We start from the raw sequence: 14978 nt of genomic DNA, 5'->3' as shown, positions 1-14978 counted from the left end.
ACAACATGGAAACAAACCTTAAACATTGTCGACCATCCTAGATGGTGTTTCGCGACTTCGAAATGCCAGTCAGGATGGTTGTCGGTGTTTCAGGACCGTTTCGGCCGCAATGTGGCACGTTTCAGCCACAATTTTGCTTCTTTTTTTATTTTCCAAACATCTCAAGGGGCCAAGAAGTGTGGCGTTCCCTTCTATGGCCCAAAAACACTAAGTTAACACTTTTTTATGTAGTTAAACACTTAGATAACAAAATTTAATGAAAGAAATTAGAAATAGAATTCTCTAGAATCCCTATCAGCCTCTTCTTTTCTATAAAAAAGGCACTCCATGTTGAATTTTCTATGGCTATCCGATAGAAAATTAGTCTGTATTCTACTGGTTTATTTCTTCTACTTTTAAATTTTGAACAAGTTATTTAAAACATTTAAATACCAAAATAAACACAATACAGTCACAACATCTACAAATCATCAACTGAATGAAAACAAGCACACAAGTGACAACATTACTTTTGGACAAATGTCCCCGGAAAAACCCAATGCCATTCACTGCCATTTCGCTACTCCTCTTTCAACTCTTTCAAGTCTCTCTACTTCCCGTTTGGAAGTTCTCTGTGTGACTCCCTCTGAGCCTCGATTTCCCTCCTGGAAACCCCTCTGCCAATGTCGAGATGCCCCACTTCGATCGTTAGTGCAGCTGCACCACTGATTTGGATTTCTTGGCTAGAAATCCTCGACAGCAACTCCCTCCTCCTTGGTCTTGCCCTATTAGGTACTATTCTGACCACAGTACCCCACCAGCTTCACTCTGCAACTTTCCCACAGCCTCTTATGCCTTAGCAAACTGAAGGTTAGAGCCTCTAGGCTCTGCGCAATCCCAGCACTAGCAAAATCCGCACCTCCTAGCCACAGACATCAATCCTTCCTGACTTAGAAAGATGATCGGGCACTGCGTAGGTCAGGTCTGCTCCTCTCTGCCACTGTGATGATCCTCTTCCCAGCTCGAACTGATGACACAGGCACTGCGTCACCCCTTCCTCGATGTTTTTCCGCTAGGAATAGCTTCTATCACTTGGGATAGTTGTTTTTGTTGTTGTTGCTCTACTCGGCCGATGCCCTTAGTTATCCTGTGATCTACAACCACGCTCTGATACCATGTTGGAATTTCTAAGTCTATCTGTTAGAAATCCTTCTTGTACTTTCTGATTTATTTCTTCCTACTTTTTCTGTTAATTAACAAGTTATTTACCATGTCTAACCGGACGATCAGCAGGGCCACCGATTGGAACCGAAGCAAAAACCTAGTTAAGGAAGCAGGATGGCAAGAAATGGACCCTAACAGGTCCCAACCGGCCGGTTTAGGACGAAATCGGCCGGTTTGTAGCAAACTGGTCGGTTACCTGCCATGCCCACCTAGGCCCCACACAACGACTTTCTCAATGAAGTTTAGGGGTTTTGGAGGGAAACTAAGGGTGCTTTCCATCCAAAAACACCCTCTCCAAGCCTTTTAGAGGCCCCTCTCCCTCTCATTTGTCTCACACATCTGATTTGGAGTGTTTATGAGTGTTTATGAGTGTTTGTGAGTTTGTTTGGGAGCTTGGAGAGTGTTGAGTTTTTGCTGGAGTAGTCATCTTGAAGTTGGAGTTGGAGCTATTTTGTAGATAGTTTGTAGTTGTCAATGGAGTTGGCATCTTCAAGAGGAGGCTAAGGAAGCTTAGTTTGCATTTCCAGGTAAGGACTTTCACTTGAAAATTCCTCATTTGCTGTTGTCTATGAATTAAAATTTTTATGTGTTATAAATTTATAAACTTCTCACTTCTATGATCTATGTTATCAAATCTCTAGTTCTATGCTATCAAATTTTGTAGCTTGCATGTGCATTTGTTTTCCTAAATTTAGCTTTGGTTTTCCATGTTGCTTAGCTACAATTTTTTTTTAAATGGCAGATTTCTTTGCAAATTGTAATTATCTCAAGTAAACATGGCTCCAAAAGGAAAGGACAGTGCATGGGCTCATTGTGATGTAATTGATGGAAAAATGATATGCAAATTATGCCATAAATCTATTGGAGGTGGGGGTATTCTTAGATTGAAACAACACTTGGCTGGGGTAAGAGGCCAAGTAAAGCCATGTGATGCACCAAATGCAATGTTAGGTCCTATTAGGGCAGAATACATTTCCAAGCTTGAAAAGTTTTATGAGGATAAGGCTATGGAGAAGGCCATCCAAGATGACATTGCAAGGAAGAGGGAATTATTAAAAGCCATGAAAGAGAGTGGGTATGATGATTATGAGATTCAAGACTCAACTTCTATCCCTTCCACCAATGACCCCTTTCACTATCTTCATCCTTCTTGTGGCCAACCATCAAAAGGAACAAAGAGAACAAACATCCAAAGTTTTTTCTCATCTTCTGCCAACATTGCCTGTTCTAATCCCACTTCCTCCCAGCGAAGTGATCAGTCGGTTGAAGGAGATCCATGGCCAACTGGCTTTCATAAGGGCCATGCCGGATTAGGAGTTGATGGTGAGGACCGCACTAAACGCAGTCTCCGAGGAGTGGGAGACATTTGTCCAGAGCATACTGGGCAGGGCGAGTCTTCCAGATTGGGAAGAATTGTGGGCGGCTCTTTGTCAAGAAGAGATCAGACGGCTGACCAAGACAAGGAGTAGCAGCAAAGGGGTCAGGATCAAGAAGGAAGTGGAAGAGGATGCGGCTCTGGCATCTGCGGGAAAGCAAGAAAAGAGGAAGAAGAAGGACCTCTCCAAGGTCAAGTGCTTCCATTGTGGGGAACTAGGTCACTATGCGAACCAGTGTGCGAGGAAGAAGAGTAAGGGAGAGGCTTCTAACTCTAAGGCAGTGCCAACGAAGGTGGAGAAAGAAGTCGAGGAGGATGACGATTGTGTCATGAGTGCTCATGTGCCACTCGAGAAGAAGTGAGGAGACATCAAGCTGTAGTCAGGAGGATGTTGATTTGGGGTAGCATCGGATGTGCTCTAGCCTTGAAAATTGGTGGAGAGGCTAAAGCACATGAGATCTCCAAGACCCAAAAATGGTTTTGGGCAGAATCTAACCAGTTTGGGAGATATTAAAATAATTACTATTTTTAATGGAGTCCCTAAGTCTAAAACTTAGGTAAAATAAAATATTAATGTGAATTAATATCAAATTGAGTTAGAATGGTCCAAAAGTCATGGATCAAGCCAGATCTAATCTTATTCGTTGATTAGGGACTTAATCTCGGTCGTTGAATTGTCAACGAGAAAAGTTTAAGAAGAGGCTTGAAGGTAAGTTGAAGAACACACCGAGTTGATTAAGATTTCAATTTTCTTGGGCAGGGCTTGCTGAGGAAATCGAAGGAGTGATCTGAGTTATAGCTGAGAGGCAGTGAATACAGAAGCAGAGAGGTAGAGAGGGTACCAGGAGCATCAACGCAGAAGCCGGGAGAGGGTTGATGCAGAGCCAGCTAGAGGCCACGCAGAGGTAGCCAGGAGCTGCGCAGTGCCAGAAAGAGTCAGGGTGGGAGGACAGAGGCTCCAGAGGCTGACCCTGGGCTAGTTGGGATGACGTTGGGCGAGAGGGACTGATGTAGACCCAAGAGACTTTTTTTAATTTTATTTTATTTATAGTGCTTGGGGGTGGGTCCAAGATAGGTTAGGGTAAGGAATGAAGGGATTAAAAGGCCCTTTTACCTCTCATTTGCTCACTTGTATTTTTTGAGAGCTTGGAGAAGAGAGGAGAAGAGAGCTTGGGGAAGAGAGGAGAAACTTGAGTAGAGCTTGGAGGAGTGAAGGAGGAGCTAGGAGGAGGAGGAGCTTGGAGGAGTAAAGAAGGGCTTCCATCTACAAGAGCTAAAGAGGTAAGTGCAAACCCCAAACTCCCTCATTTTTTTGTCATTGTTTTTTGTATTTTTCTCCTCCCTCTCCTACTCTTTCCCATTCTTTCTTCTTGCTCATTTAATTGCAGGTTGTCCACCACCTATATTCATATTCCAAGATGGTGTTCTTTTGGCTTCTATGTATCATTCCACTTTTGGTTTTAATGATGGCAAGGGGGAGTAGGAATAGAAAGGAAGAAGAACAAGAGGATAGCGGTCCCCATATGACTAACCCAATGTATGATGAGGAGGAAGGGTTTGAAGAGGAAGGGGATGAACTTGAAGGGAACACTGAAACACTAGAGGGGAAAGCTGCATTGACACCCTTGTGGAACTATGTGACCAAACTTGAAGGGGGAAAAGGTGGTGGAAGCTACAAATTTTTGTGCCCTCATGGTTGTCATGGAGGAAAAACATTTAGTGGTTCATATACCCGTGTGAGGAGGCATCTTTATGGTGTGATGGACAGTGATCATAAAAAGGGTGTTGTGGGGATACAAATTTGCCCAAACATTTCAGTTGAACAAAGAAGAAAATACATCCAAATAGAGGAGGTTGCACAACAAAAAAGAAAGAAACAGAAAACAAAGTCTGAATCAAGTGCAACCTCTAGATTTGGTAGCTCATCTCCTCGTGGTACTTCTACTGTCTACAAGCTCTGGAGGTAAAAGAACAATAGGGGATTTCTTGAATGTTGTTGGAAGGGATGATGTGGATGAAAAGATAGTCTAATTTCTTTGTGATTGAGGTGTACCATTCAATGTGCTTCGCTCTCCCTATTGGCATTAAATGGTAAAGGCCATCAATGAAGCCCCAAAAGGATACAAGTCCCCCAACTATGAGAAAGCTAGAACAGTGTTATTAGAAAGAGAAAAAGCAAAGGTTCAAAGATCTTTGACACGTTTTACAAATGAGTGGGTGGATTGGGGGGTATCCATTGTATCAGATGGGTGGACAAATATTAGAAACCAACATTTGATAAATGTTCTTGGTGTTTCTGCTAGTGGTGCAGTATTTATTACATGTCATGACTCCTCCTCCATCAGTGCAACTTCTCCTATTGCAATCAATCAGAGATGTTGGTCCCAATAATGTGGTTCAAGTGATCATAGATAATACAGCAAATTGTAAGGCAGCAGGAAAAGTTATTGAGTGTACTCATCCACACATATTTTGGTCTGGGTGCTTGGTGCACACATTGCACCTTTTGATGCATGATATTGTGAAGCATAAAGAATGCAGATGGATTAATGAGCTTTACAAGAAAGGGAAGCAACTTATTAAATTTATCATAGGGCATACAAGGGTAAACTACTTCTATGGCACTTACTCCAAGTTGCAATTGCCTAAACTTGCAAAAACAAGATTTGCAAGTTATTACCTCACCTTTAGGCGGCTAGTGAAGGTGAGACAAGCTTTAACTAATATGGTGACCTCTGAATCATGGGAGGAAATTAACACTGATAAAGATGGTGCTAATGTAGCCAAGGACACTATTCTTGACATGTTCTTTTGGTCACAGGTTAAATATGTTTTGCAAATCACCAAACCAGTTTATTACATGATCAAGTTTGTAGATTCAGATCGGCCAATAATTGGGGAGGTGTATGAGAAAATGGATAGCATGTTGGGGCAGATTAAAGACATTGTTGAACCTAGAGATATCACCTTGTACAATTATATTCGTGCAAAGGTGGAAAACCTATGGGAAATGCTAAATGTTCCATTGCATGCATTAGCATATGTTTTGACACCTAAATACTATCATCCATCATGGCTTTCAACACTAGCACCTGGGGGGAGCAGGAGAAAACCATACCTAGATCCAGAGGTTCTAGAAAAGCATATGATTGCATTGGGTAAATTAGTCCCTAATGAGGAGGAGGTTGCCATGGTACGGAAACAGTTGAGCAACTATACGCTTAGCACTAGTCCATTTGGGAGCATGGATGGTGGAACATGGATGGAGGTGCTACTCCACTTCTACAGACTTTCGCATTGCAGGTGCTATCACAGGTGGTAAACACTTCTTCTGCAGAGAGGTGTTGGAGCTTTCATTCTTTCATCCACAGTGTTAAAAGGAACAGGTTGAGTTTAGACCGGGCAAAGAGATTGGTTTATGTTCATTACAACTTGCGATTGTTGTCCCATTACTGTGATGATGCAAAGACTAATAAAGACCTTAAGGTTTGGGACAGGAATCCAGAGGAGCCCAATTTGGAGGATGGAGTGTTGCGATTAGAGCAATTAGAGGATGCTCTTATCCAGATATGTCCATTGTGGTATGAATTCCAAAATTCAGTCAATAAGTGGTATGTCCATTGAATTCAAATGTGTCAATTTTGCTTATAAAGCATTTCTCTAATCCCTGTTTTTAATTTTTTTTGTTAACTAGTGGTTTTTTTGGTATGAATTTTTTGAGTGATTCTAGGATGATGATGATAGAGTTGAGTTGCCACCACCATCTGGTCCCTTGGTTCCCAAGTTCCATGGTTCAACACCAACAACAGGGGCTTCGTCTTCATCAGTTTCAGTCCCACTCCCACAACTTCCACAGGCACCATCTTCTTCATTGCCACCACGTGGAGGCCCACTACCATGTTCTCTTTGTGGTGGAAGCAGGAGAGATTAGTAGATATATTAACAATTTACTACTTTTGTCATAGATTAATCATTAGACTTGTAGGCTTGTTGTGAATTTGAACCTTTTTGTATTGGTGGTGACCAAGCGGCCTATTTTGTAAACATTATTATTTGAATTTTGGACATGACTAATGTTGATAGTTGCTCACCTGCTAGATAATATGCTTTATGTTTTATAATATGCTTAAATGTTTTATGTTTTATAATATGCTTAAAAATTTGATGTATGTTTGTAATTGCTAGAATATAGATGGTTGATGCTCGGATAATTAATCATTGATGTACAATGGAATCATGGATGCCATATATATCTTGATTTATGTAAAAATATGCATATTTTCATGTCTTCTAAACTAATTTGGTATTTGGGATGTTTGTTTTGAATATAAATGCAAAAAAATATAAATATATATAGTAGACACTTCCGAGACGCTTAGCTTCCTAGATTTTTGGAAAATGACGCTTCCGCATCCTCGCTTCCAAAAAACGTCCCCATTTCGTCCCCGCTTCATGCGACGTTGCCAATCTGGGTTGAATTCTGTGGAGAATGATTGCCGAGTGTGACTGTGGAAGTCTGTTCAACAAAGGAGTGTTTGAACAGCGCGTCGCAAAGCTGATTGTACAGTGATTTGAAGGGCTGATCACTGTGAGAAGCTGAGCAGATTAGGCCTGAGTATACAGTGTATTTAAAGAAGCAAATACTCTGTGAGCAGCTGGTGGGCAGAGGAGTATGAGGGAGGTATTTCTCTGTGGTCAAAGGAGGCAGAGGACCTGCAAGGTGTGAAGACAAAGTGGACTGAAAGGACTGTTGTGTAAGGGCATCTTCAGCAAGATAAGTTTTTTTCTTGGTATTTTGGGCAGATTGACAGTCAAAAGTAGTTGACTTCAAGCCCTAGTGCATACTGTGTATACTAATTGTCTTGTATCAGGGCTTTGTAAGGGCCATCATCCCTGGTACGGGAGCCCTATGTTTGTTTTATTGAAGGATAATAAAATCAAGTTTTGCATCACTGATATTTTTGTGTACTTTGTTGATTCACTGTTGCTACATTTCCCCTGTGCAAAGAGCTTGAATTTGTGTATTTGAGTGTGTTTATGATCATGATTGGACATAGAACTGATCTGAGTTACTAGGAAAAACCAACAAGATATCCCTTGGAATAGTAGGAAAACAGAAAGGAAAGCTTATCACACTTACCTTTAATATTAGGTAAACTTTCAACACTCGAGACTCTTTGTTCCCCATTGTCTATTACTTTTTCTTGCCAGTATTCTCTTTGGTATACATCTAGATTAGGTTAGGTTTATCGAAGTGTGTAGGTCTTGGATTTATGGGTTAGGTTAGGCTTTGATTGGTATTCAAAATTTAAGATTTAAAAGTGATTTATTGAATTATTTGAAGTGATACCAATGCAACCCAAGTGACCTGAAACACAGTCTCATCTATTCCTTTTCTTGCCTAAATGACTTGACACCCATTTGACCCCCAAACTTATTTCCTCCATGCACACTCTTAAGTCCACCAAGAAAAGTAACCAGATTGTGATGTCCAGGGATATAACAAAGAATTCGTAGAACTTTCCTTACAAGCAACAAGTACGAAGAAAATATGAAGCTTAGTTGCAAATTTAGGAAGAATTCATTATCCACTGCAGCAGACACCACATTCTGCATTATCCACTGCAGTAGACACCACATTCCAAGAATATAAGGCTACTTTGCATATGTAACCTTGCTTAACAAGTACTTTCAGGTAGAAACAAAGAAATTGCTTAAGCGTTCAATCAGTTTTTACTAAACATCTTGAACAGGGCTCACATGCAACCTTGGTTAACAACATTTCAGAGAACTGTGAAAACAAAGAATTTTCCAATTACTAATTAAATTTGAGAGCACAAGGTATATGCCCAAAAATTCAATGACCCAAGAAACACAATGGAGGCCTAAACAAAAACATGGACATTTAATGTCATTAATGACAAGCTAAGAAAGTAAAAACCATTAGAACACTAGGATTGCAACAAAGATTGCCATCCCATACGTAAAGTTGTGCCCAATTTCAATACATTTTCAAACAAGGTAATTCGAACTTCAATGAAATTTTGGTTCCACCTTTGTGCCAATCAACTTGCTAAAAGAACTTATCCCAACACAAAGAATACCCCCTTGATTTCTAATTTAGTTGTGCAAAAGGCATCTAATTTGTGCGCTTAATCTACAAATATTAATGCTTACTCCACAGCTTTTAGAGAATTATGAGAATTGGAAGGCACAAAAAGCATATGCACATCTTATATTGTGTCTTGGCTTCCAACTGGAACAAAAGTACTAACAAAATATTGAGTGAAATTTCAGAACATGTGCAAAGAAAATATGTAATCATAACTTTTTGAGATATAATACATTGCTAGCACATAGCCCTAAGGATTAGCTCAATTGATCGAGTTCCGATAGTTAAGCACCTCTGCTATTGAGAGGTCATGGGTTCAATTCTCTCGACACTCGCGGTGTTAGGCTCCGTGTCTGAGCCAGTGGGAAGTGACTCCTTCGGATGGATCTGCCTGGAACAATATTCCGTGGACGTAGCGAGTCACTGAGACCTGGGGACCGTTAACCACATAGAGAAAAAAAATAAAAAAATAAAAATTGCTAGCGCATGCAATTGTAGGGACTTTGCTACTCAAAAAGCCGTAAAGTTCAAAACAAAGATTTTTAACCTAGCCAAGATTCCGAGCTGTCTGAGAATCGAAAGACCATTGGAACAACCAATTATGAAATAGTATAGAAAATTATATAAAACTAAACTAAGCTTTATGGTTGGTGATTGGTAGACCAACTTTATAAGATGCAGCCATAAATATATGGTCAACTGCAATATCAAATGGATGTGAGTCCTTAATACGCATTGTGTATTATCTGGTGCAGTATGGGTGCCAGAATCCATGTTCCATGTGAAAATCAATCAAATCAACATAGGAATGATAAACATGAAAACCAGATGTAGATTTGTATTATGTTGAATGAAGCTACATCATTGATAATTGGATTCATGTACAACCTTGACAATATGAACAATCTTCCATATTGAGCATTGCAAAGGAGAAGTTACAGTAAAACTTAAATGGACACTATTAATTATCATTGGAACTTAGAAAACTCTGTATGTCTTCAACAATAAAGGTCATGCTCTGCTGGATATTTTCTCATCTGCCATTAGCACATTCTGCAGAATGATGTACGCATCCAGTACAATTTTCATGTTTCACTACCAGCAAGCTAAGTCTTATCAACCAGACCACAACATAGCTATCCAGAAAAAATTGGCACATGTTACAATAATACTTTCATAACCTCACGAGTCACAACAAACTACTAGCATTTTCTTCTGAAAATTATGAGCTCACATTTTGATGTACTACTTTCTTCTGAAAATTATGAGCTCACATTTTGATGTACTACTTTCTTTTGAAAATACACAGAATGCTCTATCCCTCTTATAGTTTGATCATCAACTACTAGGATTTAGTAGATCCTCCATAATTGATATTGTTTCATCAAAGTTACAAGAAATCATAAATATGTTGAAAACAAACTTTATTATTAATCAAATGGTATGATAGTCAAGGGAGAGGGACAAAATCTGGAAAAACAGAATATAGGAAATAGACGTACCCTTAATTCACGAATAAGCTTCCCCTGAGAAGTTTCCCAAACTTTGATTGTGCAGTCCTGCGAACTACATCACATTACAATCATGTCACCACATGAAGCAAAAAACAGCATCTGTCAAACACACTTGTAACATTGTTCACATGATTCTTTTATGATTCACTCACACCTTTAAAAAAAATAGAATGAGATAGATAATTGTACAATGTACAAGCTCCATGGGTCAAGTCTCAAAAGGAAAGACCAATGTAATCACTTTGATTTGAAGGCATTGTCTTGGTCACTTCCTCAAGAAGAGATGTCTTGCGCATTGCCTCTTTGGCTACTGATACTGGATGTACATGTGAGTCCCACTTACCCATCTTTGGTCACTAAGTGAAATTAATATAACTTCTTTCTTTCCTATATACAATTATATATATACTTTTTTCAGCTTTTTTTTATATCTGCATTCCTTTATCTATTATGAACTTAGAGAGAAACACAAGCAACAGAAATGCCGATGGAAATGTTTGATTCATACATTAAAGCAGAGAATAATTAAAACCTGGAATAGATCATCCCATCACCTCCCCATTTCACACAAGTCACTGCAAGTGTATGGCCAGTTAGGGACATCACACACTTCCTTAGGACAGTATCCCAAACACGAACATCTCCATCTTTACTTGAACTGGCAAAGCGGCGACAAGGGGCTTGCAGATGTACAGGTTCCCAAGCAAGCCCAGTAATCCACTTCTTGTGGCCCTGAAATAACCAAGCATTTGGTGACAGACTAAACATCAAACACAACATACTGGAAAGCCACTTAGTTTGGACAAAACATAAAGAGAAGGAAAATGGACTTTTCTTGTTTGATTTCTCAATCAATAATCAGATTAAACATAGGAAACAACATCAATATTAGAGACAATAAGATAACAATAATCTTACATTAAGTGGATTCCCTGATGCCCTCCCAGTCTCAGGGTCCCAAATTCGTAGGTCTCCATCTTTGCTTCCACTGACAAGTTGTTTTCCATCCGGTGACCATGAAATGCAAAGAACCCAGTTTTTGTGCCCTACAAAATGAATGAAGAACATAAAGACAATTGCCACATGGCAAGAAGAAATCAAACAAGTGAATCTAAAAACAATCTGAGCTCACTAGCATCACAAAGAGAGAAAATATACAATTATCAACCACCAAAGAGAACAACAATCCAATATACATGGGGTTTTAATATCTCAGGAGTTATTGTTTAAAACCTAAGAAACTGCATTCGTCCAAAAGTACTATCGTGTCCAAAATCCAACAAATTGAACACGGTTTGGTGGGACACATGTCCTATGATTGTGGCCATCGTGTCCAGAATCATGGGATTCGAGGGACACACGAATCCCGAAATTGTGTCCATCATGTCCCGATTTCAAGACACGCATCCCCTAAAAAGGTGTGTCGCGCGGCCAATAAAGCCCGATTTGGGCTCATTTGACACTCATTCTTGAGTGTGTCTTCTATTGTGAGTGTGTGGGAGCTTATAGCAAAGGGTTTGGGAGCATTTTGAAGGCGATTCAAGCAACAGGTAAGTGCATTTTGCTTCTATTTTTTTGCATTTTTATTACAGCAGTTTGCATGTGCATTTTTTTACAATTTTGTGCATTTTTTCTTTATTTTTTTACAACATTCATGGCTCAATCAAGGGCAGCAGGGAAGGGGCAAAGGAAGGGGAAGAATGTCCACATTGGTGATGCCCCTCCTATTCCAATTTCATTATTAGGGTCTGTAAGTGTTCCCTCTATTGAAAATGGGGCTGCAACATCGGCTTCAAATGCTGAGGGCATAATGAATTTAGAAAGACAGCAAGCTCAAGAAAACTAATATCCCCTATGGAAGTATGTCACAAGAGAGCAAAGGCTAGGCAACAAGTTGAAGGGAGGAGGCAATGTTGCTTGAAAATGCAACTATTGTAACAATCATTTCAAGAGCACTTATTACCATCGAAGGCTCATTTGTTGGCCTTACCAAGTTGTGGAATTATAGCATGTACACAAGTGTCTTTAACTAGGAGGAAAGAAATTGAAAAAGAGGCCAATGTTGGTGTGGCAAGGGTGGCTACACCCTCTAAAAAAAAACAAGAATGATGATCCCCTTCCATTCTTGAGGAAAAGCAGCAACAAATTTCCATTTGAGAGTTTTAGTGCGGATGTGGGTCAAGCAGCAAAAAAAAGGCAGTGGCACCTGGTCCAATGGACAAGATTTTTCATAAAGAGAGACGGTAAGAGCTTGATCTCACCATTGCATTCTTTTTTTATCAAAACTTCATATCTTTAATGTTGCACGCTCACCCGTATTTCTTGAGATGTTTCGAACTCTAACTCAAGGGGCTCCATGAGGGTATGTGCCTCCTAGGTCAGAGAAGCTTAGAAACGCATTGTTGACTAAGGCAAGGAAAGAGGTGGAAAAAATACTTGAGCATATTAAATCAACATGGCCAACATCTGGGGTTAGTATTGTTTTTGATGGATGGACAGATCCAGCACGCCACACACTCATCAACTTCATGGTGTCTTCCTTGAATGGACTGGTTTTCTTGAAATCTGTGGATGCACTTGAGTCTTGGACAATACAAGGATGCACAATATATTGGTGAGTTGTTCATTAAAGTTATTGAAGATGTAGGTGTTGATACTTATGTGCAAATCGTTACAGATAATGCACCTATTTGCAAGGCTACTAGCATAATTGTGGAAGCTAAATATCCACTAGTATTTTAGATACCTTGCATTATCCATTCCTCGAATTTAGCACTTAAATCTATTACTTGTGATGTGCCTTCGATTGGAAGTATTATTGAGGATGCACTACATATCCGCAACTTTGTACGAAATCATACAAATGCCCTCACAATCTACAAGGAGTACACCAATCTATCATTGTTGAAGATTGCAGATACATAGTTTGCCTCTTTATTCATTATGTTGAAGACGTTGAGGGAGGTCAACACTGTGAAAATTTCAAACAAGAAATTCTACCGTAGTAACTAATTTATTTCTCCTACTTAATTTCCACAATAAGTTATTTACAAAACCCTACAGTAAACATCAAAGTAAATTCTACTGCAGTGTCACATAATAGCATAGAGAAAAGAACAGTGAAATACAAGTACAAGAATCAATCACAGCAACACAGTTATTTTTGGACAATAGTCCCCAAAAAACCCCAATGCAGGAAAACCAGTGTAGCAGATGAGGGTTTATTTATTATTCTTCAGCAACAATCTCTTTACAAGGAATGATTTTGCAAAACATAGAGAAACCTCTGAGAAAACACCTGGGATAATTTTCCTCCTCCCTCTGGAGAAATTCTGACACCCCACAGACCCTCCAGCCTTCACTGCATCACCTCTACATCATCTCTGCGTGAGAACTGCGTCCCTAGTTGCGCTATCTCTTAGAGCTATCCCTCTACGTTGTCTCTCTGATGCACTACGTCACCTCCTCCTCACTCTCTGACTAATGTGGATGCCCTCCTCTTCCTTCACCCTGCAACTCTCCCTCTAAAATCGAACTCTTACTTCTTGAGAATCGGTTTCCCTCGGGTTACTAAGTATTTGCCCAGTGTGTCTCCAAAAGACTCTCAAGTCTTCCTTTATACTTTTCCTGTCGAGATATCAACAGTCGTGATCTAATCTCTAATCAACAGCTAAGATTAAATTAGACTTGATCCTCGTCTCTTAGAAGCTTCTCACCCATATTTTCATTAATACCCATTAATATTTTTATTTTCCTAAGTTTAGAATTAGGAACCCCATTAGAAATATTAATTATTTTAATAAAATACAATCCTGGTGGAATTTCACCAAACGATTTATGGGACTTGGAGATCTCATGTGTTCTAGCCCATCCACGAAATTACGGAGCTAGAGCACATCCGATGCTACCCAAAGTCAACACTCCCTCTTAGCGAGGAATATGCACTAGCAATACTTCCTAGTAGAAGTATCACACTGATCCATGGCATCGTTCCTCTGCGATGTTGATGCTCGGCCTGCTGCCCTTCATCCACTGCGTTGCTATAACCTGTACTGCTGCCCATGACACTACCACTATCACTGTTGCATTTGTACTGCAGCTCCCTCTCAATATGCTACATCATGTTGCCCATAGCACTGCCACTACTAATTGTTGCACTGCAACTCACTGCACTATCCACTTCTGCTACTGAAACGGATTCTCAATCATCCCCATCTTCTCCTTGAAATAAACAAACTGTGTTCTTCCTAGAGCCTTGGTGAGAATGCCTGCCACCTGTTCTCCTGTCGGAGTGTATCGTAACTATGTTGCCCCTCGCTAGACACAGTCTCTGATAAAGTGACACCTGATGTCAATGTGCTTTGACCGATCATGAAAAACTGGATTCTCAGAGAGCTTGATGCAACTCTGATTATCACACAAAATATTGGTCACTTCCATCCTTCTCCTAAGTAGATTCACAAGCAACTTTCTAAGCCATATGGCTTCACACAATGTTGTGCTAGCTACCATATATTCAACTTCAGCTGAGCTCAGAGCTACGGATTTTTGTTTCCTACTACACCACAAGGTCATTCCTGATCCAATGTTGAAACAATACCTAGTGGTACTTTTCTGATCTACTGAACTTCCAGCCCAATCTACGTCAATGAACCCACTCAGCCTGATGTCATTGCCTCGGGTGTACATTAATCCATGCTCGATTGTTCCTCGTACATATCTGAGAACATGCTTGGTTGCTGCCAAGTGCGCCCTCTTTGGTTCCACCATGAAC

General features: G+C 40.0%; 1 protein-coding gene across 1 annotated transcript in view; it reads right to left on the bottom strand.

The window, feature by feature from the left end:
• Positions 1 to 14978, bottom strand: part of LOC149189511 (WD-40 repeat family protein / notchless protein) — a 253629-nt gene that overhangs the window by 106706 nt on the left and 131945 nt on the right. Inside the window, exons 5-7 of the mRNA XM_089411822.1 lie at positions 11123 to 11250; positions 10737 to 10936; positions 10193 to 10256 (exon numbers count right to left, since the gene is read on the bottom strand). Coding sequence (XP_089267948.1) covers positions 10193 to 10256; positions 10737 to 10936; positions 11123 to 11250 — 392 coding nt within the window. The remainder of the gene's footprint in view (positions 1 to 10192; positions 10257 to 10736; positions 10937 to 11122; positions 11251 to 14978) is intronic.

The sequence above is a fragment of the Pinus tabuliformis genome, chromosome 3_1, assembly GCF_031772625.1.
Source record: "Pinus tabuliformis cultivar Carrire ecotype Pingquan chromosome 3_1, CPIR1, whole genome shotgun sequence".
Classification (NCBI taxonomy): Eukaryota; Viridiplantae; Streptophyta; class Pinopsida; order Pinales; family Pinaceae; genus Pinus; species Pinus tabuliformis.
Note: the sequence above shows the minus strand (reverse complement) of the source record. Positions and strands in the feature narration are given on the sequence as shown.